General features: G+C 41.0%; 2 protein-coding genes across 2 annotated transcripts in view; both read left to right on the forward strand.

Annotated features, from left to right (window-relative positions):
- ZNF654 (zinc finger protein 654) overlaps positions 1-13,718 on the forward strand; it is a 31,525-nt gene extending 17,807 nt beyond the window's left edge. Inside the window, exons 7-9 of the mRNA XM_066621960.1 lie at positions 3,299-3,440; positions 4,770-7,035; positions 8,515-13,718. Coding sequence (XP_066478057.1) covers positions 3,299-3,440; positions 4,770-7,035; positions 8,515-8,522 — 2,416 coding nt within the window. The 3' untranslated portion in view covers positions 8,523-13,718. The remainder of the gene's footprint in view (positions 1-3,298; positions 3,441-4,769; positions 7,036-8,514) is intronic.
- A 2,076-nt stretch (positions 13,719-15,794) lies between these two features.
- C3H3orf38 (chromosome 3 C3orf38 homolog) lies at positions 15,795-27,001 on the forward strand. Its single transcript, XM_066620723.1, has 3 exons — positions 15,795-16,028; positions 20,358-20,578; positions 22,951-27,001. The coding sequence occupies exons 1-3, from the start codon at positions 15,890-15,892 to the stop codon at positions 23,554-23,556; spliced, it is 966 nt and encodes a 321-aa protein (XP_066476820.1). The 5' UTR covers positions 15,795-15,889; the 3' UTR covers positions 23,557-27,001.
- Positions 27,002-27,204: the final 203 nt, after the last annotated feature.

A 27,204-nucleotide genomic window follows, 5' to 3' on the forward strand; every position in this document is an offset into this window, starting at 1 on the left:
TGGAATTCTGTTGGTGTACTGTCCACCTTGCTGCCCAACAGTCTCCCTGCCTGGGCTGACTGGGTTGATATCGGACATTGCAATGGAGGCCCCCCGCCTATCGGTGTTGGGCAACTTCAATGTGCATGCCGAGGCCCCAGAGGTAGGTGCAGCTCAGGATTTCATGGCTGCCATGGCAACCATGGGCCTGTCACAGATCTCAATCCCAACCCACGAGGCTGGATACACGCTAGACCTAGTGTTTTTGTCGGGACAAAGGGATGGTTGATTTAGATGTGGAGGAGATCAAGATCATTCCACTGTCATGGACAGATCACTTCCTGTAAGGTTTAGACTTGTTGCGGCCTCCTGTCTCCGCAGAGACGGAGGACCTTATTGTATGGTCAGCCCCCAAAGACTAATGGATCCGAATGGTTCCCTGAGGGCTTTGGGGGATTTTCCTGCTGCTAAAGCCAGTGACTCATCTGAGGCTCTGGTTGACCTCTGGAATAGGGAGTTGGCCAGGTCTGTGGATGAGATTGCTCCTAAGCGGCGTCTGCCACGTAGTAGACTCAACGTAGCTCTTTGGTTTACTGAGGAGCTGTGAATGATGAAGCGGCAGGGTAGACATCTTGAGCAACGGTGAAGAAAGACTCGTGACAAGTCCGACCAAACACAGGCTAGGGCCCATTATAGGGCCTATTCTGTGGCGAAGATGGCAGCGAAGCGTTCCTCCGTTTCTGCCACCATTGCATCCGCAGAGAGCCGGCCAGTGGAACTGTTCCATGTGGTACGGGGTCTTCTCCATCAGACCCCACCAACTAATCAGGAGGAACATACGGAAGTCTGCTGTGACATGTATGCCAGGCACTTTGTGGATAAAATCGCTCGGATTCGCCATGACTTGGACTCTATGTTGACAATGTCGAGTGATGTCTCCGTGACACCTGTCAATCCTGTTTTGTGGGATTGTTTTTGGCTTGTAGAACCTGAGGATGTGGACAGGATCCTTTGGAGTGTGAGGCCATCCGCCTGCCCACTGGATCCGTGTCCAGCATGGCTGGTTAGAACTGCTCGGGAGGGACTGGCCGAGTGGACAGATAGGGTAGTAAATTCATCTTTGAGGGAGGGGCTGGTGCCTCTAACATTAAAGCAAGCAGTGGTTTGCCCCCTCCTGAAAAAGCCCTCTCTGGAACCCTCTATATTGGATAATTATCGGCCAGTCTTGAACCTCCCGTTTCTGGGCGAAGTGATCGAGCGGGTGGTGGCGTCTCAGCTCCAGAGGATCCTGGATGAAGCAGATTATCTGGATCCCCTTCAATCTGGCTTTAGGCCTGCCTTCGGGACGGAGACAGCTTTGGTTGCCTTGGTGGATGACCTATGCCAAGGGCTGGATGGAGGGAGTGCATCCTTGCTAGTCCTTTTGGACCTCTCAGCGGCTTTCGACACCATCAACCATGGTGTCCTTCTGGGACGGTTGGCCAAGGTGGGGATCGGGGGCACTGTTTTGCAGTGGTTCCAGTCCTTCTTGGCCAACAGATCCCAGATGGTGGTACTGGGGGACTTCTGTTTGGCATCCTGGCCCTTGAGGTGTGGTGTGCCGCAGGGTTCTATATTGTCCTCCATGTTGTTTAACATCTACATGAAACTGCTGGGAGAGGTCACCCGGGGATTTGGAGTTGGTACCATCAGTATGCTGATGACACCCAGCTCTATCCTTTCCACCTGATTTCAGGGTGGTTGTCTCTGTCCTGGAGCGTTGCCTGGAGGCAATTGGGATCTGGATGAGGGCGAACAAGCTGAAATTAAATACTGTTAATAATAATAAATCCGGACAAGACAGAGGTCCTCCTGGTGCAGAAATCCATGATCCGGGTGCTGGACTATCGCCCTGCTCTGAATGGGGTTGCATTCCCCCTGAAACAACAGGTTCGCAACATGGGGGTTCTCCCAGACCCGCAACTCCTCCTGGGTGCCCAGGTGTCGGCTGTGGCCAGGAGTGCCTTTGCCCAGCTTTGGCTAGTGCGCCAGCTGTGGCCGTACCTGTCTCGGGCAGATCTGGCCATGGTGGTCCATGCCATAGTGACATCAAGATTAGATTATTGTAACACGCTTTACATGGCGCTGCCCCTGAAGATGGTCCGGAAGCTACAGCTAGTGCAGAATGCGGCGACCCAGGTAGTTGCTGGGGGTCAGTGGTTTGACTCTGTCATGCTGCTACTCCGGCGACTGGCTGCCCATTCATTTCCAGGCTGAATTCAAGGTGCTGATTATGACCTTTAAAGCCCTAAAGGGCTTGGGACCAGCATATTTGAGAGACCACCTTCTTCTGTATAGTCCGGTCCATTCCCTAAGGTCATCAGAAGGGGTCCTATTGGTTGTGCCATCACTGAGAGTGGTGAAGGGAATGGTGGCCAGAAACAGGGTCTTTTCAGTGGTGGCACCTGCACTATGGAATTCCCTCCCCTTTGAATTGAGGACAGCTTCCTTGTTATTAACGTTCCAGCGGGGCCTGAAGACTTTTTTATTCCGGAAAGCCTTTGAGGCGCTATAAGGACCGTTTTTATAAATTTATAAATTATGTCTGTGTGCTTTTAATCTGCTGCTATGTATTTTATCTTGTTTTAATTGTTTTTAATGTTTATTTGTATCCTTGTTTGTTTGTTTTTTAACTTGATTGTTAGCTGCCTTTGGTGCCCTTCACGGAGAAAGGCGAAATACAAATCTAATAAATAAATAAATAAATAAAATAAATTTGCTATTTTCAATAGAGGTTCATTTTGTGGTTTTTTTAAACAATAAAATTAACTACATTTGCAAATAAAAGTTACGGCCCAATGCTAACACCCTTCTCTGCCAGCGTAACTAGTGTTGCACTGGTGGCGCTTACTTTATGATAGTTGCAAAGCAGCCTCTGCTAACACATGCTGCAGGCCATTGGCAGGGAGACAGCTGCCTTCTGCATTCTGGCAGACCCATGGACACCTGCTGAAGTAGGTAAGCCTGAGGAGAGGGTTGAATAGGTTGGGGGAAGGGCAGAATTGGGCAGTGATAGGGTGGAGGAGAAGGAGGATCAGACCCAGGAGGGGGGCAGGATCAGCAGTGGCAGTGCATGCCAAATCTTGAGCCCCATCCCAGAACTGATCACAGAGTGGGGTTTTAGGATCAGGCTGCTCATAGAAAATCAGTAACTTTTTGAGGCTTATAATGAAGAATATGTATTTATAGTAGAGCATTAATCATTTCCATATATATGCTTTGCTTCCCAAAGTACTCTGTTTATACCACATACTAAGAAATAGCTTTGTCTGTTTTATAGGGAACTGATCTTTATTTGGAGCAAACTGCAGCTTAAATCTAATCCATCAAAAGAAGTATTTGTTGATCAATGCTACCACCTTCTAAGGATTGCTACCAACATAAGAGTTATTTTTCCTTTCATGAAAGTTATTAAAGATGAAGTAAGTTGTGATTTTTCCATACACCTTTATCTTAGTCTCCAGTATTTAAGATAATGGATTTAACTGCTGCAGTGTACTGTCATTAAAAAAGGTACACAGATGCATTATTGAGTATTCATTGTAAATAATGTATAGCCACTGTTTCTCCAAATCATTTTTAACCATGCACATCTGAAATGGGACAAGCTCACAAAGGCATGCTTACCATGGTTAGTGCTAACCATTATTTTGTTATGTTAATCCTAATTAAAATCACAAACATAGTTAAACCATGGTTTAGCTCACAAAAGATATACATGAGGTGAGGCCTCCTTTTCATTTTGCATACAGAGAGGCCAGTAGCATTACTTATCACTTGTCTGTATTACCATAAAGAGTTATGGGGGAGGTGAGCAACTTATTGCTACTTACATGTGAAGGCAACCCCCCACCAGTAAATTTTATGGATTGTCTTTACAACTGAAGATTATGCATTTCTCCATAAAAGAGATGAGGTGTCTTCTCTTTTTCTTCATAGTCTTCCATGGAAATAAAGGAGAAAAGCATTACTTGCTTATAGTACACAGAGCCTACCCTGAAATGGGTGGAAATTACAGTATCATCCAACTTATTTAAAAATTCATTTCATCACTGTGATTCAGGCTGTTCTAATTTAGTTATATAAAAGGTTTCTATCCTGCCTTTCCACCCAAAATGGAGTTCCCAGGGCAGTTTATAAAAATATAAATACAATAATTAAACAGTATAAGAAAAATAGGTGTCTTATTTCCAAAAGCGGTTGACAAATGCTCTTTAGAAAAGAGCATATATTCAGTCTACTCAACCAATTGAAAAAGAAAAAGAAATTGTAGATGAGGGGTGAAGTGATTACGAAATAATTAGGTAGTAAAATTGAGAAATGAAGGTTGCAGCTTAGGTACAGTGAATAGAATTAAGAGAACGGCCCCATGACTTGGACGCAAAATGGTATCTAGGGACAATCTCTGTTTGCATATTTTTCCCCAATAGAAAATTGGGGAAGGGGGACATAAGTGATGTGGGATTGGGACTATGGCCAAGTCCCACAATTCCAAAAACATAATTTGCATTGGTCTAGTTTTCATAATAACAAGCATATACTAGGCTTCTTTCTTTTTTACTTGAAAGTACCATAACTATTCAGTCCACAATTCCCAAATTTTGAATACTTCAATTTTAAAAAATTCTGACATTTTGTACACTTGATTCTTAAACAGGAATGCCTCTATGTTCTAGAGTTTAAATGTATTGGCAGAATGTACTGTACCATACTAAAATATACTGATAGAATATACTGTATCTTTCCAATAGGTTGGCAAGGATGGGTTGCAGATTTGCGTGGAGATATGTGGAAGTGCTCTCCAGTTAGATCTCCGTGAGGATCCAAAAATGAAATGTCTGATATTCAAATCCATTGCCTACTTCTTGCCAAATGACTTGGAAATAGTCAGAATATGTGCTCTTTCTGTCTTTTTTATTGAGCACACCTTAGAGTCCTATTACACTGTTGAACATCTGTATAAATGTGCAGATGAAGAATACAATGAACAAGCCAGTTCAGTTCAGAATCGTGTGCGTTTTGAGTTGCTTCCAATTTTGAAAAAAGGTTTGTTTTTTGATCCTGAATTCTGGAATTTCTCAATGATAAAGCAGAACTGCTTAGCACTGCTAAAGGACAAAGCGTCAGTTGACTTAAGTGAAAGTACACTGGAACGTTCTGCCAATGCACAAAAACCACGCCGAGCATTGCGTGGTGGTCATGCCTGTATAGCTAATGTAAACAATGGAGGACTAGGCCTTGAAGACCCTTCTGGAGCACAGTCTAAATGTAATTCCAAAAAGAACCATGTCGCTCATAGCTCACCTAAAATTGATCACAATGTACCTAGGCACCGTTGTGTGTTATGCAACAGAGAATTTCTTGGTGGCCACATTGTGCGGCATGCACAGGCTCATCAGAAAAAGGGCAGTTTTTCATGTGTGATGTGTCGCAGAAGATTTAGGCAAAAAGGAGTAATGCTTAAGCACTTAAAGAATCACATCAAGAAAATAAGACACCATCTTGCTGCTACTTGTCACAGTCAGGAAATTCCTGATGCAAATGAAGTAAGCTGCCCTGATCCAGATGTACTTCTTGAAAATGGAAAATTGGAGAGTTCTACGGATAATAAAGTAGAAGCTGTTGTTCCAAGTTCTGATCAGGAAGTACAAAATTCTGAACTGTCTGTAGATGTAATTGAAAATCATGTTAGTAACCAGGATAATGTTGTTGAAAATGGTAGTTGTGATAGTTCTTCAAACAACACTCCTGAACCAGAAAGTGCAGAAGGATTGCCAGAAAGTGATAGCAGTTTGGGCAAAGAGTTCCCTGTACTTCATAAAGTAAATGGTGTCTTATGCCCTCAAAATGATTTGGACGTTATGGACCAAGCAGGTAACTTCAAGTGTCCTGCTAATGGATGTATAAGAGTCTTTAAAAAAATAAGGTTTCTGAATAAACATGCACGGAAAGCTCATCCCACTGATCTGAAGGTGCAAGAGCACATAATGAAGTGGAATAAAGGAAAGTGTCGATTTTGTCAGAGAAAATTTTTAGATTCTCAGCATTTTATCGATCATCTAAATAAACATGTATATCCAAATGTATATTTTTGTTTACACTTCAACTGTAATCAGAGATTTAAGCTGTCCACTGAGCTTTCGGAGCATACAAAAAGTCACAGCGATTTTAAAGCTCAGTGTAACTTTGCAGGATGCTGCAAACTATTTGAGGACCTTTCATTGTTGTATGAGCATGAAGCTCAACATTATTCAAACAAAACAGATTCTTTTCAAGATGTTGGTGAAGAGAATTCTTCAGATACCATTTTGGAATCCCACTCTAACCTCCAAGAAAAAGGAGAGACTAATAGTGAAAAGGAGGTTGTTGTAGACTTGCCAATTCCAACTTGGAAGGCAAGGAAAGAGTCCACAGAACCAAAGACTTATATCCAGAGTGAGAAAAAATTAAATAGTCTCATTCAAAATGGCAATGAAAATGTATGTGATGGTACTACTACAGTTATGAACTTAATAGACCAAAAGATACCTGCAGTAGAGCCAAATTCTGAGAGCTGTAGTGTTAGTGACCAACTAGTCAACGGGCATGGTGAGGAACAGACTTCTTCAGCGTCATCCAGTACTGCTTTGGAAAGAGTGACTGACACAACGTGCACAGAAAATGGGTCCATTCTGCCTGTTTTACAGAATTGTAATGATGTACCACCAAACAGTCAGTCACCTTCCAAACCAAATCAGATAACGGAAAATACTTCATATGGCTTAATTTTAACAAAGCCTTATGTTAGACCATTGCCTCCAAGCTACCTTGATGAACGATACATTAGCATGCCAAAACGCAGAAAAACGTTGACTGAAAAAATAGATTCCCATTCAGAGCAAGAAAAATCTTGTAGCAAATTGGAGAGATTGAGATGCAGCAAATGCCTGACCACCTACTGTAATTCAGAAGCACTTCAGCTTCATCTTGCACAAAAGAAGTGTCAGACACTCTTTGGATTCGACTCAGATGATGAAAGTAAGTCTTATAATGGTAGTATGTTCATACATGTAATTCTTAATATTAGAAAAGACTGTCCAAGCTATCAAGTGTTATACAAAGGTTAAGAGCAAATGCAGCGTTTACATTAAAGAACAGGATTGAAAGAGAAAAGATCAGAAATAGTACAATGTTTACCATGTGGAATAGTACTGATAGTTGTTTTGTGGGCTTGGTAGATGAGCTATGTTTAGGACTTTGTGAAGAACCTATTAATCTTTTTATGAGTTTGCGACACGGTTGCTTGACAGGGCTAAGTTTTGAGCAGTTTCCATTGGGTTAATTCATTTGTCTCATCATGGAAGTTTCTAGAAAAAAAATATTCATATTTTCTTTGAGACCTTCCATTCAGGTCATGTTGAGTGTCAACATTGTTTCCTTCTGTTCATTAAGTAAAGTCTGCTGAGAAAGTGTAGTAAGATTTGGAGAGCACCATTTTTTTGAGTTTAGCTTTTTTACTCTTGATTTCCTCCACTTCTATCCGTAATTAGTTCCTAATATGTGAAGAAGTGAAGACGATTAAGTGTGAAACCTCACAAGACTGAGGGTGGTGGTAGTGGAGAGCTTTATCAAGTGGAGGAGTACATGTGTTTCACTGAGTTTTGCTGCAGACGTAAAGATTTATTTTTGGTCCCAAATTTCACCTGAATGACTGGATAACTAAAGGAGTTAAGATCACTTTGTGCACCTTCCATCTGGTGAGAAGGTTGCAACCTTCTCAGATTGAAGGTTGTCAGCTGGTGCAGAATGTGGTGTCCTTTCTCCTGGCATGTGGATAGCTGGCTTTATTATATCAGGGCTTTGGTCTGGGTGTCTTTTAACATTCACACTATTTTAGTTCAGAGTGATAGTTCCAGCGGTAAAACATTCAATGGTTTGGGGCCTACATACCTTCAAAATTATTTTCATCCTATCTCATCTATTTCTGTAATCATTTGGAAATAGCCTGGTTGGGTGGGTGGGGGGGGTGGATGTCCGCTGTGCACCAAATCTGTCAGTGAGTTAATATTTTGTTCTTCAAGAAAGAATGATAAGAGAACTTCCATGAAACTGTTTTCATATATATTGAATTACATAAACATTTGCATGTCATATGTGAGTGCACCTCTAAGGACAAGCAAGCATTGAAGAACTAAATGGAACATGTAACTCACCTTTTGTTTCTAATACAGTTCAAGATGCTTGGGCAGGCATTTGATGACTGGGATAAATAGGGAATTGGGCTAACTTAAATTAAATTGCTGTTAAAATCACATGCTTTTAAACTTAGTATCTCAGTATACTTCAGTTTTGTAAAGAAAAATAGTTGCAAATACATTGTGAGACTTGGAATGTGATACAATGAAGGAATAGTTAGTTGAAGTGTTTTCTTTTTTGAACTATACTTGAAACTTATTAAGTAACATTTCTGTGTAGAATGGAATCCAGAAAACTAACCAACATGATCTGCTTTTACAGGTGCCTGAACAAGTATTGTGAGAAGACTTCTCCGTTTGAGGAGTGGTGGTGGAACACTACAATATTCTGCATCAGTTTCTTTTCCCTTGTTGGCCTTAATTATAAAGACATCTGAAGTTACTAAAGAAAATAATGGTTTTGCTTATATTCAAAGCACACCTGAGTCAGAACTAAGTGGTAGTAGGAGCTGTGCAGAATTTGAGTCCAGAAAAAACTGTTATAAAGCCCCCAAAGTACCAGTTATTCAGAAACCACAAGGTCCCACATGAAGTACCAGTGTAAGAGCAAGTGCAGTAGCATATTGTACAAATGTTACACCGAGTTATGATTATTATCCCAGACAAAAATGCAAGAACTACATGCCTCTTATTGATGTCAAAGGAAGCCTGTCTACATTATAAAATCTAGTCTGAGACGTCGTATTAAACATCTCTGTGCATAAAAATTTGGTCAATTAAAAGTTGATCTGTTTGTAGAAATTGATTGTTCTTAGCTTGAAGTATCTTGGAATTTGGTAATGCATTCCTCTGTTTTGGGAAAGAATTAGAACTGGGCAGTGCCTTGGCAAAGTGGCTAAGGCATGCAATAAAGATAGAAGCTTTTCTCAGATTGATATTTCCTAAAGCATGTAGTTAAACTTCATTCAAATGCACCAAAATTCTTTTCAAAATCTAATGGAGAACTTCTAGAAAGAACATGTACACATCGAGGGCCAGCATATGCATATCAGTGTTGAGTATTAACATAAGCAGCGTGAGGCTCAACAGTAAATGCACATGATGTGACGGCTGAACTTGAGCTGGAACACAAAGCTAAAATTTGTAAGTATATTTTGTAGCGGTTTGTATGGCCGACAGCACTAAGGCTACTTCACTATATTAAAATGTGCCACAATGAAGGATCCCAAAAGATGCAAAGTAGAATTCCAGCAAGAAATAGAAGTATCTGGCAAAAGAACTTTATGCCCATATTGTATCAATATTCAGCACTAAATTTTTATTGTGAAACAATTGATCTTGCCTCAATTTCTAGAAAATAGCAGTGTAGAAACTGTAGTGGTAAAAATAAATTCTAGAGCATTAATTTCTTTAGCCAACAGAATGTCCATAAGAGTGACTTGTACTGTGCCTTGAGAGGTAAAGCTTTAATCCCCTCACTCCTAACATAGTATATGTAAAGGCAGAGCACTCACATCCCCAAGGGCCCAAATGAATATATTCTTGAAGAAGTGGATGAACACAATTTTCATTGCCATGAACAGTTACATGTCAGTTTCTTTGCAGAGCAGAAATATTTCAGGCCCTGATAGGTTGCAGATACACAGGATACATTCATTGGGATAGTTGTAGTAACACTTTCAAAAATGGAGTGGTTTTGTTATGTGTGCTTTCAACTTAATTTGAATTGTTTAGACCCGTAGGTCAATGCTCTTAATTTTTTCAAAGTTTTTTTCACTCAAAGGTGATTATTCTTTCTTGCCTCTTCTTCATAGAGTGTAATGTCAGCTTTGTTTTCAAAACAAAAATTCACTGATTTTAATTAAACAGGTGTAAAATTATGATCACAGATGTTCTTGCAGTACAAACAAGCTTTTAACCACTTACAGACCAGTCTTGATTGTCTTGATCAAAGAACAACTTTAACCATCCTACCCATTTGGATTGACAGTCACAGCTGTGTTTTTTCCATGCTAAAAATATAAACATTCAGCACTGAAGGTATCCAGACTCTGTAATAAGAAAAGCTGGATTCTGTCACTGGTATAAATCACGGACATTTGAATACAGGTATGTGCTGTGCAGTGATGTAACAGATCATATATACAACAGTGGTCCCACCAAACTCACTGGCCCAACTTCCTTCCCTCCATTCTTAGTGACTTAACAAGTATAACATGTGCTTCGCACATTTACCATTCGCACTTTTGACAGCTAGCTGCCTCCTTCCTGTTTTCCTGGCCCAGCATGGCATTCTAGGGCATGACCCGGCTGCCATTCTTGGTTATCTGGGCAATAATGAATGCGCCTAATGATGGGGTTTGCAGAATATATCCCCATCGTGAAGCAGCTCATATCTGTATATCATACTTTCACATGGAGAAAACTACAAAGTTCCACAGATATGGTACCTGGTGTCTGCCTTTTATCACTTGGGTCAGATGCAAAGCAACCTTTTCTATATACAGTTGAGTATCACTTATCTGAAATGCTTGGGATCAGAAGTGTTTCATATTTTGAATTTTGGAATATGTGCATAGACATAATGAAATATGAGAGAATCTGGGTGTGCACAGAAAAGATATATTGCAGCTGAAGGAGGCTGGGAGGGTCTCTTTTTCCCTTATAGGTCCTAAATAAACTGTTGCGTACCTATGTTTTGACTGTGACCCATCACAGCTGTGGAATTTGAGGCAGCACTCCAGAATTTAGGATTTTGGAGGATTTTGGATTAGGGGTGTTCAACCTGTAGTTTTACCCCTTTGATAAACAGTTAATACTTCATATTTTTACATTAAATGATAGTAATTGCCAAATATGTCCCAGGTACTAACTTGACATAGGGCCCAATCCTATCCAACTTTACAGCCTCGACATAAGGGAACCTGGAAGTCCACATCAGTGGAAGCATATCACATACATGTAACAGGAAGATGCTTCTTCCTTTTCTTAATGGTGCTTTCATTAGCATCATATAATCAAGTTGTGTAGGTACAACTGAGTTATGCAGTGGATTTTATTTCATTTTGTGTGGGCACACTACACTTGTGTAGCTGAGAACACGATCCTTTGTCTATTAGATCTGGGTTTTGGTTTTCTGGCTACATGCTAAGACATCTCTGTTCAGTTTGAAAGTGAGTATTGGTTTTTCTGACTAATGTGAATTGTCATATGTGGGGTATCCAAATTTTGGCTACCCAACTTGGGCTGCAGTTGTAAGCCCTTACTCAGGAATAAGTTACATTGAACTTTAAGAACTATTTTCCAAAGTGTGTAAGATCAATTGTAAAATAGCAGTAGATAAAAGTTTTGTAAAAATGACAAGAAAAAATCAAGTTGCACCTTTAAAATATCTCCTATTTTCCATGTAGTTCTGTTGGCCCATTGTAACAGTTTCAAAGATATACTTCTAAAATGATTGATTTTGGAGTTTGTATAAAAGATCTGATCTCTGACTTACTGTAGCAGCACATGAGTTTTTAGGATGGCTTAAACTAAGGGCTAGCTGGTTGGACATCACAAAAATCTGTTTTTGCTTGCATCATAAGAAAGAATAAATCTATATTGTTTCACATAGGTACAAATGTTTGGATGTCAAAATAACAGTCTAAAATAGGTTTGCAACTGTTTCCAAGCATTCTCTAGCTAAGATTTAAGGCTTATTTCAAAGACAAAACTTGCGGTTAACAGAAATAGATGCATTTAACAAGTCAAATGCTAATGTAATAGGCTATCCCCTTGTTTCTTTGCCTAGTGATGCAAGAACACATACACTATAGGAAGGCTTACCAGCCTTTGTCCCTGATTACCCATAATGTCTTGTTTTACAACTGGTTTTAGAACCAAAGCTGCTTTGGTTCCTCCAGGGGTAGAGGAAAATAATGTAGGTAATTTCCATCCAACTTCCTGTTTGTCCCTGCTTGCTTCTAGGTTTTGTGCCAGGAAGTAACTGAGGACCTTAGCAACATATAACTGGCTTTCAAGTTGCAAGGAGCTGATGCTTCCAGGAATATTTGAAGAAGGTTTCTTTCTCCTCACTCCTACTCCCTTCTACTTGGTGGTTCAGTTCAAACATCCACTGTTTGCATTTTTGGCCCAAGGTTGCTAGATTATAGCCACTGAAATTTGTTGTTCATCTGTCTCGATGAGTGGTAGAGAACATGCTTTTCATGCAGATGATACCAGGTTTAATCCCTGGCATCTCCTAGTTGAGTAACAAATGAGCAGGAAGATATCTGCCCAAGACCTAGACAGCCAGTGCTAGACACAATAGACAATACTGTATTGGGGCTAGATGGCCCAGTAGTCTGCCTTGGTATAAGTTAGTTTCATGATATAGTCTGTTTTAAAAGTTGAAGCAAGGGGAAATTGATTTCATTCTGAAGAGTTGTTAAGGGGTGGTTTCCTGCATTTCTCCCTGCTACTGTATCTTAGTATTTCATCCAGCTTTTCTGGCCAAAAGAGAACACACCAGACAGCACTTGTTGCTGTGAAGTACTTAGTTCATCCAGTCAGAGAAATGAGCAGTGCAGGTGCCAGTCTATTTTCTTTCTCTTCCCTGGGAAATAGAAGAGAACATATTTGCCTACAGCCAATGTAGTGGTAGTACTCCTGAGCTTGTTTAACTGCTAGAAACAAATGACTACATAAGGTGTTCTCAGCTGGCAAATCTATAGTGGCAGCATGGGGTCAGACAGCAGTTTCCATTTCAGGTGGCTGGATAAGTTCAGGCTGCATGGATGACTTAGTTTGATAATTTGATTCCAAATAACGTTTAAAGATGTCATGGTATAGAAAAACCGGCACTATTTCTAGCATTTCTAATCGGTTTGGCCCCAGCTATGTATTTTCCAGTTTTTATGGTTACCCTTAGTGCCTACAGTGCATTATCTCATATTCTGACAGTTTTTCAAGCTACAGGTCTTCAGAAGATTTGAGCCACTTTGAAAAGAAGTTTATCACTACATGAATTTGGTTTACCAGAAATATTATTATAAAATGAAAAGTGTTACTCCTCTGGTAACCTACTGCCTCAATCAGCTTTGTAGTACAAGCTGAAAATGTTTACTTGTGGAAAAGGTCACTGGTACTTTGGTTATTTAGCCATATTAAACATCTAGAAATTGTATAGTTTGAATCGTGCATAACGAGAAAATTCTGCAGGAATCCTCATTTCCCACCAAGGGTTAGATGAACCACTTAAAAGGTGGTGTTTATTAATTTATTTTGTACTGTATAACACTTTGATTAAACAAATGCAGTGTGCATTTTGGGACTCTTAAGTTTAATTTGTAAAAGCTATTATAGGTTCAGCAAGAGAGAAAATTTGTGCTTCCTTGTTGAATGCTAAATTATTTTATTTTGCATTTTATGAGTACAAATTGAAACTGAGCCATCAAACTGCAATAAATCAACAGTAGTGTCTCATTTTAAACTTTTTTGTATTGTAAATAGAATTGTTCAATAAAATATTGTCTGTTATTAAAAGATGATTTTATGGTATCTGGGAATCTGACTAGGAAATACTTGATTATGAACATTACATCATGATAGAAGAAATACAGTAAAGATTGACTAATGCCAAGTGGTAATACAAGGGAGGGGGCACTGATGAAGGGCAGTAGAGGGAAACTGACATGGAATTTTTATTTTTGCAGTTAATTTAAAGCCTGGACAGGATTGATAACTGCTTTGATATAGTAGATTTACAGATAGTGGCTTAAAGGGAGAACACAAGCAAAGCCATTGGTGAAGGTTTGAATATCTTTGCCAGCAATATAGAGTGATTGCAGGAAGACAGAGAAATACCAGAAAAATGGGGAGTAAGGCCTTTGCTGGCAGTTCCCTTTCCAGCTTCAGAGTGTATCTTCCTGCTATAACAGCCTCTCCCACCAGTTCAGTTCCCTTTCCAGCTTCAGAGTGTATCTTCCTGCTATAACAGCCTCTCCCACCAGTTCTCCTGAAATTATTGAAAGATTCCTTGCGCTAGCACATGTACCAGCACTGCATTCTAGATGCCACTGTAAAATATGGGGCCATTATTTGTCATGCATGTCCCTGAATCAACTGTGAGTTGATTCAACTCACTGACAACTGTGAGCAGAGTGGCTGAACAGGAGCAGCTCAACACACAATAAACTGAAGTATTAATGCAGGCAAATTATTCAGCTTGAATCTATTTTTTAACTAGAAGTGAATAAAAACGAGTAGCAAAGTAAGTCAAGCTCTACAGAGGATGGTGGTATTAGTGTGGTGTAGTGTGGTCTTTTGTTAGACTACTGTTTAAACTCCAGAGCGGATTTTCGGACAGATCTATAACTGAAAAATGGCTACAGAATTTCTGAGAAGTAACATGCACTGTCAACATGAGACAACTCTGTATCGTCTGAAATTCATTTTAGTTTTTGTAGAAATTGTTTTTGTTTTCAGGGAATAGTGTTTGGAAGTAAATACTAGTTTATAGAAGCCCTGAGATTTTTATTAACCTGTAGCAAATTGTGTCCTTTCAACAATAATGTGGCTCTCTATACGTTTTTAAAAGGTTACCTATCAATTGACGCCTTGCTGTTCTTTGGCTTGCAATTTTAAATTTGTCATCAATTTCAATGGCTAGTCTCTTGGGTATCTCATTCCAAACAGTCCTTAGCCAGATGTTTCCATTTACATTTTCCTCTGCAGCACAACAGAGTGGAGTGTGTGAAACGCACTATTATGCTCAAACCCAGGCGGTTTTCAAGTTTTAACCATTTCATAGTGGGCTTAATTCAGGGGTGGCCTCATATTGAAAAGTTTTGAGACTCCTGCCTTAAGGAGTGGTTTCGTTTTGTGTCTATGTAAAATGATGCAATGCATTCAAGGCTGGCTATCTACTATTTTGAAAATGATGGAAGTTTATGCAGTGCTCACATTTTCTTCATTCTCCTCCATAAGAACATAATATTCTTGGAGTAAAATACCTTCCCGAGTTGGGCTATCAAAAAAGGAGTAATAGCTAAGCTAGCTTTGCACAATCTGAGGCACACAAACAGAAGAGAAAGTGTAATACATTAGGACAGTGTTTCTCAACCAGTGGTATGGGTACCACCAGTGGTACCTGAGATGGTGGCTGGTGGTACTCATAGGACCCTTGTCGCCTGGCAGTGAGACCAGGAACACGACACAACAAACAGTAGGAGGAGGATCAGGTTGGTGGGCAGAGCTCCAAAGCATGCTTCTCCGCATTCAAAAAAGCCCTCCTGTCCACTCTGAGCCTCTTACTGGTGTTTGTCACATCTGGCCTCCCAACCCAGAGGTAACTGCAGCCTAGGAGTGTTAACAGTTGCCTGCTTTATGACGTCACTCGCCGTCAGGACATCACTTCCGGTGGGTTCCGACATTCTACCAAGTGGGTCCCAGTGCTCAAAGTTTGAGAGCCGCAGCGGTCAGTCCAAGGCAGCCGGAGCCCGTTTGGCAGGCGGAACGGCGGAGGCGGCCTCGTGTTCCCAGCCGATCCGCATCAGGGCGCCCGCCCTCCTCAGCCAATGGGCGGGCGCCGCACGGAGTGACGCACAAGGGGCGAAGGGCGTCGCCCGGCCCCGCAGTGCTGTTGCCAGGGGCTCCGAGGGCGGCCTTGGCCTCGGCGGCGGCAGCTCAGCGACCCGCGCGCTCCCACTGTCACCATGGCGTCGGCCGGGGCGGGGATGACCGACCTGGAGCGCGGCGGCTGCCAAGAGGTGCTGGAGCTGCTCCCGACCGAAGACCTGATGGCGCTCGTGGACACCGTCACCAACCGCCTCGTGCAGCCCAGCTCCCGCAAGGGTGAGCGGTGCGACACGCGTCTCTCCGGGCCGTGACGGGAGCGCGACACGTGTCACGCCCGACCTTGCTCGGGAGCAGGCCGTTGTGTTCAGCAGCACTTCCGCAGGCAGAGGAGCTGGTCCCGGGGACCGTGATGGGGCATACTTCAGCCGCGGGCCTGTCCGCACCTACCTGGGAGGAGGCCCCACTGACTAGAATGGGCTTACTTCTGAGTAGGCAGGCAGAGGAGTGGGCTCTCAGGCTGCAGTCCTGTCCACACCTACCTGGGAGGAAGCCATTGATACTTACTTGTGAGCAAGCCCCATTGATTATAATGGGACTTATTTCTGAGTAGGCATGCATAGGATTGGGCTCTCAGGCAGCAGTCCTGTCCAGATTTACTTGGGAGTAAGCCCCATTGACAATAATGGGGCTTGCTTCTGAGTAGACAGACATAGGATTGAGCTCAAAGGCTACAATCCTATCCGTAGTCACCAGGGAGTAAGCCCCATTGACTGCAGTGCAACTTTTAAGTAGACAAATATAGGATGGTGCTCTAACTGACCCTGAAGTCAAAGGGTTATAGAAGGGCACATAGAACCAGCTTCCTTTTGGTCTTAAATCCATTAATATGTTGAGAGAGCGACCAAAATTATTACTGGGCTGGGGCATCTCCGTTATGAGGAAAGGCTACAGTATTTGGTGCTCTTCAGTCTAGAAAAAAGGTGCTTGAGGGGGGACATGAGTGAAACGTACAAAATTATGTAGGGGATGGATAGAGTGAATCGAGAGATGCTCTTCTCCCTCTCACACAACACCAGAACCAGGGGACTTCCACTAAAATTGTGTGTTGGGAGAGTTAGGATAGACAAAAGAAGTATTTCTTTACCCCGTGTGTCATTAATCTGTGGAACTCCTTGCTGCACGATGTGGCATCTGACCTGGATGTCTCTAAACGGGGATTGGACAAATTTTGGGAGAAGTCCACCATGGGTTACAAGCCATGATGTGTATGTACTACCTCATGATTTTAGAAGTAGGCTGCCTCAGAATGCCAGATGCAAAGGAGGAAACCAGGATACAGGTCTCTTGTTGTCTTGTGAGCTCCCTGAGACATCTGGTGGGCCACTGTGAGATACAGGAAGCTGGACTAGATGGGCCTTTAGCCTGACCCAGTGGGGCTCTTCTTATATTCTTATGACTTCGGGTGTAAACTGGTCCTACTTAATGGAAACAAACACCTCTACCTATAACCTCCCTTCCACCTGTTGAGTATGACATGGACACTATGTTTCAATTCCTGTGAATTGCTCTCAGTCGACCATCCAGAATTTGGACTGAACTGGGCCTGCAGTTGTAAGCAGCCCTTACTCAGGAATAGGTTTAGTTGAAGCCAGTGAGCTGTTTTCAAAAGTATGTAAACTCACTTGTAAAATAGCAGCAGAGAAAATGCTATGACAAGGTGGAAAGGGAAGATTCGAGTTGCCCTTCTGTAAAATGACAATCATGTCTCTGTGGTTCTGTTGGCCTGTACAGTAGAATAGAGCGATTTCAATTTTAAAAGGCAAACTAAATTTTTTTTTTAAGTTTATGTGGAATTTAATTCCTCATAGGCTGATCTCTGGTGTGTTATAGAAGCCACTAGTGGCTAATGGGTGAGGCATCACAAAACATGCCACAGCATTACAGAAAAGGGTGGGTGTGTTTTACTGAAAAACAGCATGAATTCTTGGGATGTCAGAGTAACCTTCTAGAAAAGATTGCAAAAATCTTGACAAGAACTACTCTGTTCTCTTCTAACTGGTAGGATAGCAGTGAATCCAGTCCTTCACAGCCAAAAGGAAGTGAAAGTACAGGTCCAGCCTGTTTATACATGGATTTTTTTATACACGGATTTGACTCAACACAAATGGCCCCTGCAAATGAGAAGGAATGTGCTGATCCCTGGAGAAGGGGAAAATGCACCCCTTTAAAATCAGTTTAAAAAACTGAACAGTCCTGTAACAATAGCCTAATTAATGAGAGAGAGAGAGAGAGGGCAGCTGGCTGACAATCCCTCTATCCTTCTCTCTCCATGCTCTTCCCCCTGAGCATGTGAAAGAAAGGTGATCACTTTGCATTGGTGAAGGAAGGGGCTGAGTGAAGCGCCTTTGTAAGCACTTGGAGGAGGTCTGATTGATGGATTGTCTTCTTAATGACTCTTATCTTACATCACAAAGGTCAGCAAGGCTGTTTTTAAATCATGGAAGCAAAGAAACTTTGTTTTTTAAATGGATTTGCTATAGTGCGTTTTTTGCCATCCACGTGAGTGCTTGGAATGGGACCCACGTAAATAATGAGGCTCAACCTGTATGTTAACTATTGGCTTCCTTTCACATGCTGTTACTCTTGCCTCTCTTTCCCACCCTTCTTTCTCCTGTTTTCCCAACTTTTAATTTAGGTTGTAAGATGTGTGGGGCTGGACCTCTGCTTTTTGCAGCTCTTTCAACATTAAGCTGCATGTATGTTCATGGAACGATAGTGATAATAATGAACTGTAGTTCTTTGTGATTTCTGGCATTATGTAGAATACTGTGTTTTAATTTTTTTTTTTTTAGCCTGGTGAGAATGGATTTTATTTTATGATAATAATATTATGGCTGTATAAGAATATCACTGGTTAGATTCATTGTTCTGTATAGTAACCAATAGTTCCCTGCCAGGAACTGCTGGTTTCTATACAGAAAAATGAACCTTACCAAGTAATATTCTGATGCGGCAGAGAACTACTGCTGAAGTTTCCATATACTTTCTGAAGAATGATCAGCTTGTTAAACTGATTCTGAATATTGTGTACATTTTTTAAGTCATTTCTGCCCAACATTGCATTATACGCAACAGGGATCAAATATGTACACCTTTGGGCTGGGCAAAAATTGGTTAAATTAGATCAAGAACTTATGCACAGCTCTGACAGCAGTATTTTCAGGTTTGTGTTATGGTTAAGGATGAACCTGCAAAATAGATTATACAAATAAAGGTCTTAGGCTTAAATCAGAATCTGAAATGTATTCAGATTCTATGGAATGCATAGAATCTGAACAAGACTCATTATAACCGATGAGATGAGTGGAGGGATAGAAAGGGTGTATCTAGTTTTCAAAATAGTCACAAACTTCAACCTTTCAGTGCAGTGAACATTTACCTTCCTTTTGCTTCCAGCACCAGATTCAAGACATTGGCTACTCTGCTTTGAACATAAATAAGACTTATAACTCGATGGAAGGGGGAGGAATTAGAAAATCAATATGCTTTTTTAAGAATCACATCGTTTTTGCTGAGTGATAGTCCAGTCCTAAGCAAATCCTTGTGTGGCAATGCAGTGATGTTGGCATGGCTTTCACTGTATCCTGTGGAGGAATTTTGATTGCTGGAGGCTTCCTTAGGATAAGGGGACATTCACCTACCGCCACCCTGTTCTACCCTCCCCCCACCCCTGCACACTAATCTGCTTCGGCAGTCCTCCCAGCAACTACTGTTGGCAGCAAAAAGGCTTCAGCCTGTCCACCAGCATGCCTGGGCCTTGCACTGTTGCAAAGCATTTTTGCAACAGTGCACACTGCTGGAATGTGCATTCCACCAGCACAGTCTCTCAATACAATTGGGCTGTGAATAGCCCAATCTGTACTAGATTTAAGATCTAGTACAGTGTTTCTCAGCATTTATCCCCCACTGTACCACTTGTATGGTTCACTTGTTGAAAGTACCACTGAAAGTCACTGGTGATAATGTCATCGCCAGTTACTTTCAAATTGTGAGGCCTGACGTGATGAACACCGGTACAAAGCTCAGGGCAAATGAGGGCATTTTCGAGAATGCAAAAAGTGCATGCTGGAACTTCCCCCTGAGCCCAGCCTCCTACCACTGCTTGTCACATTGTGTTGCTGGTCTTGCTGCCAGGCAGCAGGGGTCTGGGGGGGTCCCGTGAGTATCATTGGACACCACCTCAAGTGCCACCAGTTGTACAAGTACCGCTAGTTGAGAAACGCTGATCTAGTATGTTCTGATGCATTGGGTTCTTAGCATGGCAGTTAAAAAGCTGAACTTTGAAACTGGGACTGCAACATTTTACATAATTTCAATACTCAATAGTTAGGGGAAAATATTGCTGATACCTTGGTACTAAAAACTGCAGATCTTTAGAGAGGGAATCCTAAATGAAGATGTTTATCTTGAATTGCTAACTATTAATTGAAATGCATGCCTTTAAAGAAAAATTCCATTTGTCCAAGTGCCTTGAATTGCAGTATTTCTCTACTTCCCTGATGTTGCTCATTTAATAAGACCTGATATTAACTTCTTTATTTCCAGAAGCCATACGTGCCATTGTGCTGTATAGTCAAAGTGCAGAAGAGCTGTTGAAGCGAAAGAAGGTTTTTCGAGACACAATCTTCAGGTATCTGGCAAAGAAAGGAATTGTTGTGCCTCCCACTTCTGAAAAGCACCAGCTTATTAGTCGAGCAAAAGAGTACTGGTGTGAACAGCTGGAACGTATTGCTCCAGAGCAAAAATATGCTAAGCCTGATGTGAAGGTAAGGGGTGTGGTATTCAGGCCTTAGAAGTCAAAACTTGTTTGTTTTACAGTTACTGTTAGTTACTCTTTCATACCTAAAATGTTCCTTTCAACATGTTCCATTTCAACAGAACAACTCAGGGTGTTCTGTTCTCCTTCAGAGTGGTAGAGAACTGATCGTTCCAGTGAAAGAGTGTAATGTAATGCATTTTTGTGTAGCAGATCCAAAAGGCAGAAATCATAGCCCCTTTTTGTGCTTCTAATGTTGTTAGGACTTTGGAGATACCAAACTTAGGTTCTCAAAGAGGCTAGAATCGTTAATCAGTGGGAGAGGCTTCTGTGAGAGACTAGTGTGGAAAGTTGGTGGATGCTGAGAGGCCTGTGTAGAAGTGTCAGAGGTGCAGTGTGGAAGAACAGATAAAAAATTAAGCTGATCTTGGGCAGGTTCCTGTTTACTTTTCAAAGAGTGATATTTTCTAGGTCCCTGAAAACTAACAAACTAATTCATATACCATTGGTAAAGATTTTGAGCGGTGATCTGGATTGACACAAATCAGTGAAAGCATTTACACTGAGCTTAAATGACACCTGTACTTTATTTAATAGCTTATTGAATAGTTGATGAGGAATAGACTTAGGGCTCAATTCTATCCAACTTTCCAGTGCTGATGTAGCCATGCCAATGGCACATGGGGGGGGGTGTCATGGAGGCCTCCTCAAAGTAAGGGAATACTTGTTCCCTTGCCTCAGGGCTGTATTGGTGCTGGAAAGTTGGATAGGACTAGGCCCTTATTTGTCCAGTACCATTGGTTTGCAATAGCTTCCAGTCTATCGTTTTGGCTCTTTAGCAGAAAGTGATGGGCTTGCCCATTGATGGCAATGCCCCAATTGCCATGACTGAACAGGAGCCAAGGAAGCTCATCTATCTCTTTCTTACTGTAAAGCAACAGAGGGAGGGAGGGAGCTTGCTAGTTGTCCCTGAGCAAGTGAGATGCTGTGTGCACCATGGCAACACAGTGGCCCAACAAACAGGCCTTTCTTTAGAAATTGGAGCTGGGGAAAGGATGGGAATTGCCATGAAACCGCCATGATGATTCCTGTCCTTCTCTGTAACTCAAGATTTGGACAAAAGCTGGGTCCTGTCACTAGAGGGCAACTCTCAGTTCACCATAGAAGGGAAATGTGGAAGAATGTGGAAATGTGAATTGAAGTATTGGTCTTGCAGAGTTATATTTGGAATACTTAGTGAAAAGATGTCCTTTCTCTCCAAGTTGTATTGTCAGTCTAGGTAATACACTTTCCCTTGCTAAGGGAATCCACTTTCCCTGGCCCTTGAGGTACGGGGTGCCACAGGGTTAAATTCTGCCCCCATGCTATTTAATATCTACATGAAACCACTGGGAGAGGTCATCCAGGGATTTGGAGTGGGGTGCCATCAATATGCTGATGGCACCCAGCTCTATGTCTCCTTTCCTCCAGACTCCAGGGTGGTGGTTGAGGTCTTGGAGCACTGTCTGGAGACAGTGAGGATCTGGATGAGGGCTAACAAGCTGAAATTAAATCTGGATAAGACAGAGGTTCTCGACATTTCTGTTCAGACAAGCCTTCTGAGCTCCTGGCCTTTTTGACATTATTTTAAAACATCTTTTTAAATATTTGGTTTCATGCTTGGGTCTTTTTTATAAACTGTTGCTGTTTGCTCTTTTTGCACTTTTTATCTGATTGCTGTTTTTTAAAATGTCTGTTGGAAATATTTTTTTAAATTTTGTTTTTAATTCATGTTTTTAATTGTGTTTTAATCATTATTGTATGTCCTTGGGTCCCTTCGGGCAGAAAAGTGGGGTATAAATAAAGTAAAGAAATAAATAAGGCAAATGACCAAGGTGGTTTACAAGGTTCCATAAAAAATGACAGTATATGCACACATTTATTTGTCAGCTTTTGAATTATGATCATAATTTATTCTAGTTGTATACAACAACACACGGGTAATGCTTGATTGTCCTGGACTAGTTCATGGGTATTAAAGTTATCAGATGAAGCTTGTTTTTCTGAGATAGAAATAGACAAGATTTTTTTGCCTGCTTAACCAATTTTTTTGGTGCATAATTCATACCAAGCAAGGTAAATATTACACCAGCATTTAGAGTGCACCATCATAGGGATATGCACACCTATGAACATTGGGTTGTATCCTAACTTTAGTTGGTCATGCATAAACCTAGGACATAACCCATCATTTTAAAATGGTATTTGCACCTGTCTTACCATTTAGCAGTCCACATTCTTTGCATTTTTCAAACATTCTATGTCTGTGCCAGGCAGTTCTATACTGGCAGCATTTTGGACTGCTTTTGCTTAAAAGTTAAAAATTGCTATTTTGTTTTGCAGAACCCTAAGAAGGAAGAGAAACAAGGAGGAGAAGAACACAGGAAAGAGTATGATTACAGCAAAGGGTACTGCAATCTGGGACAGGAATTTTGTCAGTGGTTCTTTGCCCTTCTGAATTCTCAGAACCCGTTGCTTGGCAAACCACATGATGATTGGGGACCGCAGCACTTCTGGGATGATGCAACCCTGAATTTTAGTTACAACACTTTAGAGAAAAATGTAGAACGCCACGTGGGTGCAGAGTTAGTCAGCCACCGCTTACTTTCACTAGTGAAGGACGAATATCTCTATTTGAACCCCAACTTGAACATTGGTGGTCTGAGGTGCACCATTTCACGGCATGGGTTAGTCATTGTGGCTGTAGCTGGCACAGTTCATAGAAACACTTCTTGCTTAGGAGTCTTTGAGCAAATCTTTGGACTCATCCGCTGCCCATTTAGGGAGAATACATGGAAAATCAAGTTTGTGACTCTGAGTGTTGTGGGGCAGAATGCCTTGGAATCTGGCACCCAAATTGAAAGACCTTGCATAAAATATAAGCAAGAAGAACTCCAGGATTTCTATGCTTCTGAAGAGCTTGCAGTGGTAAAGCCTCAAACGTTCTGAGTACTTGGTTTGCAGAAGTAGGAAAGTTTGCGCGCGAAGCAAAATACAGCACATGAGTGTCCTTGAGCATTGAAATATGTTGTTTGTTTCTTTGTCTTTAAATGTGCTTTCTCATTTGATAATAAGTCATAGAACTACACAAAATGGTTGGGTCGACTTTAGTTCTTGTGATGGTACCACCTGGCACATTGTTTGCCAACTCAGAAGTGAGAAGGAGTAAAGGTATTAATCCCTCGTTTTCTGTTCTTGCAACTCTTTCCAACTGCAAGATATCAGGATGGTGGGCAGAAAGAAGTGTGTGCAAGTCAGAGAAAGGATTGGGAAGGAATATGTTATGTCTGCTTAAAGCCACCGCGTATTCTGGGGGTAAAAGCAGAGAGGAAGGTGGAACTATAATAATGTTGTTCACATTTGCCAGTTAATGCACAGCTTTAGGTTGACATGATGTAGCTGTAGTGTGTTTTGGGCATCGTTTCACCGTAGGTGTTTCTTCCACTGTAAAGATGTATGTACAGTGATGAAGTTGCATTTATGCAGGACTACTGGGTGGAAATTAATAGGTTGTATCCCAAGAAAGTTAATTATGGCTATCATAGAAATTGATGAGATATTAGCTTGACTCAAGTTTCAGTGAGACTTTTGAATCTTAGGCTACAGCTCATTATTTGCTTTCTTTTTCATTTATTCTTGTTATCTAGCTGTTTAAAGAAAGTAAAAACTGCAGTTAATTTTAATACAGGAACAGTTTCTTATGCGTATTTAATGAGTTGATTTAAAAATTGTTTATCAAACTTCTGCATAAATCCTTTTCTCAGGGTTGTACTTTATAAAGTGTTTTTTTAAATTTGTAAATGGGTTTTCTTTAAACAGATGTTTCTTTTAAGAGGAGCTTAACTGGACAAAGCATAAATCCACTACTTAAAATTGCAACTGCAATTTACTTACTGTAAATTTTAAATTGGAGGAAGGGTTGTTTGCAAAGCAAACCAGTTTCATTTTTCTGAAATTGTATACCTTCCCAATTTGTATGTATATTGGCATCTTTGTGTTTTGTATAAATAGCCAAATATAATGAAAATTAGTGTGAAAATATTTATCTGATTTCGGGATGGATCAAGCTGCTTGAATATGTCTGTTGGTTTTCAAAACTTTTTTTAAAGTCTGCATATGCACCTGTTCAGTCAAACAAATAATTCTGGAGCAGTTTCCTTACTATTTGAGATTACTATGAAAGATGCACTATAAATATTACATCCTGACTTTGAAGTGAGCAGTAAGGTTCTAAAATACTTCGATTCTCTTTGTGTTGACTATTTTTAAAATGAATGGAAGTGTTAGAAAATGCAGAAGTAGTTGAAGAGCAGTGAGCTGTCTTGGGTTGGGGTTTGCTGGAAAATTGTTCATTCAAGTGGGATACACATTCTATATTGCTTTGCTATTTTTAGAGAAAAGAGAAGAACTCCTTTCTAACGAAAATACCTGCAGCTGTTTTAAAATGAAACATTAAGTTTTGTATAACTGAGGATATTAAAGCAAAGTATTTGCTATATTTTAAAATATTTATACCCTTCTGTTTCCTGTCTTAAATGGAAAGCTCATGGCAGCCTGCAGCATGGAAAAGACAATAAAATAAACAATATTAGTTGTTTTTGTAAATAACCAAATCAGATAAAAACAAAAATAAACAGAACAGCAAATATGTTGGAACTGGCAAAAACCTACAGAACAAAAATAGATTGCTGAAAAACCTGGTGCAGCAATAAAGTCTTAACCACTCCCCCCACCCCCTGCTTGGGAATGCCAGCAGTTCTTCCTTCTACTGGAATGGGGTTCCACAGGTCAGCTGCTGTGGTAGAAAAGGCAGGGTACTGCCAGTCATGTTTTTAAAGGAGATGGCATCTGCAACCCTGCCTCCTTAATGACCACTTAGTATGGGAAGACTGATGCAGAGAGAGATGAGCCTTCAACTATTTAGTTTCCAAATTATTAAGGGCTTCATGGGTCATCACCAGCACTTTGAATTGTTCCTGACTCCAAATGTTGATTCAGAGTTCTGCAGCTTCCTTGGATAAAGATGACATAAGAGAGAGACTCCCAACAACCTTTCCCTCATGGCTTCATGTCGATGTTTAAAAAACATGGGAAACATAATAGAACCCTAAGTGACACCATAGCCTGTGGCCAAGGCATTGAGTCCCAAGTGCCATTTGCAATCTGTCCTCTTGCAAGAACTGAAGCCACTGAAAAAATAGTGTTACCATGATTGAGAGTATCAAAAGCAACTGAGAGGTCCTGCAGAACTGACAAGGGCATACTTCTCTTAAGGGCTAGCCCAAGATCTCCTAGTACCTGCACATTAAATGCCATCTGCCTGCCCCCCCCGACATGGAAGTTGCCTTGGCCACGCATCCTTCAGTTCCTCTCTGAAAAGGTACAGAGTGGAAACTGCATAGAGCAGAATACTGAAAGGATTAAATACACTATCTGTACACTATGGTCCTAAATCCTCCCCTCACAGCTGCTGTTTACCTTGAAAATGCATTGGCCTCCTCCTCCTTCACACTTCTTTTTTTCATTTGTTCCCCTCTTCCTTTCAAGGAGAAGTGGGAGGGGGAAGTGCGGTAGAGGAAGCATCCCCTGACATTCTACTGCCTGAAGAAATGGATAGGCCATCCATCTTTGTGGATGGGCAAGCTCTTGACTCATCTTGGTCATCCACTGACATCGTTTCCGTCTTGTGCTTCAGGCTGAAGCCAGATTTAAAAGGAACTTTATCTGTTTCCTCCAGAAATACTTGGAATTGGCTTGCCATTAGATGCTCAAGCACCTTGTCTAAGAATAGCAAATTGAAGACCAGACAGTTGTTTAAAACAGAGCAGTCTAAGGAGGGTTTCTTCAAAAGAGGCTGGACTTCTGCCAGTTTAAGGGGCATTGGAACAGTGCATATTTATCTAAGATGGGTTTTTTCATTTCATGAAATGTTTGGTGAGATAAATAAATTCATAATCATGCTTTAGCTATCTTTTACAATGCATTTACCACTTCACAGTTTACTGTTTCAACCCATCTCCACTGAGCTGTGTGTTCACCCAAGATGTTGCTTCAGAATTCTGATCCTTGCTGTTAAGTTGTACTGTTTTGAAAAAAGGTTGAAAACTTAATAGCTTGTCATACAGCACTACATAATTTAGCACAAAACATCTTGTACCAACCTGGGGGCTTGTGATCTTCCAAGAATGGGTTAGTGAAAATAAACTCAATAGGACAATAGATTTAAATTTAGTCAAAATATGCGCTTTAACTACGTTTTTCATTTGTAGCACTATGCACACTTAACAGCAAAAGCCCTAGTTTTGAATCTACAGATGTGTTTGTTGAAGCACCGTGTGTTTATTTAGATGATGTATATTTTACCTTCCTATATTAAAAAAAACAAAACACTCAAGGTGACTTTAACTACTGTGGCTCCAAATGCATCTCAACAACTTGTTACAGCAAAAATCAAGGATAAGCAATGTATTTAAATAGCTGCTTTTAGAATGCTCAAAGCTCTTAAAGTAAACCGCTTTACAATGCTGTTGTATGAATATTAGAATGATCTTATCTCTATGCTCTTGTGAGGGGGCTTAAGGTGGGGCTTAAGCTGAG

This window comes from Tiliqua scincoides, chromosome 3, assembly GCF_035046505.1.
Source record: "Tiliqua scincoides isolate rTilSci1 chromosome 3, rTilSci1.hap2, whole genome shotgun sequence".
NCBI lineage: Eukaryota > Metazoa > Chordata > Lepidosauria > Squamata > Scincidae > Tiliqua > Tiliqua scincoides.

Coding starts and splice junctions, on each gene's coding strand:
- C3H3orf38 (XM_066620723.1), top strand. CDS start 15,890: ATGGCGTCGGCCGGGGCGGGGATGACCGACCTGGAGCGCGGCGGCTGC. Junction 16,029..20,357: donor GCAGCCCAGCTCCCGCAAGG/GTGAGCGGTGCG, acceptor CTTTATTTCCAG/AAGCCATACGTGCCATTGTG. Junction 20,579..22,950: donor ATGCTAAGCCTGATGTGAAG/GTAAGGGGTGTG, acceptor TTTGTTTTGCAG/AACCCTAAGAAGGAAGAGAA.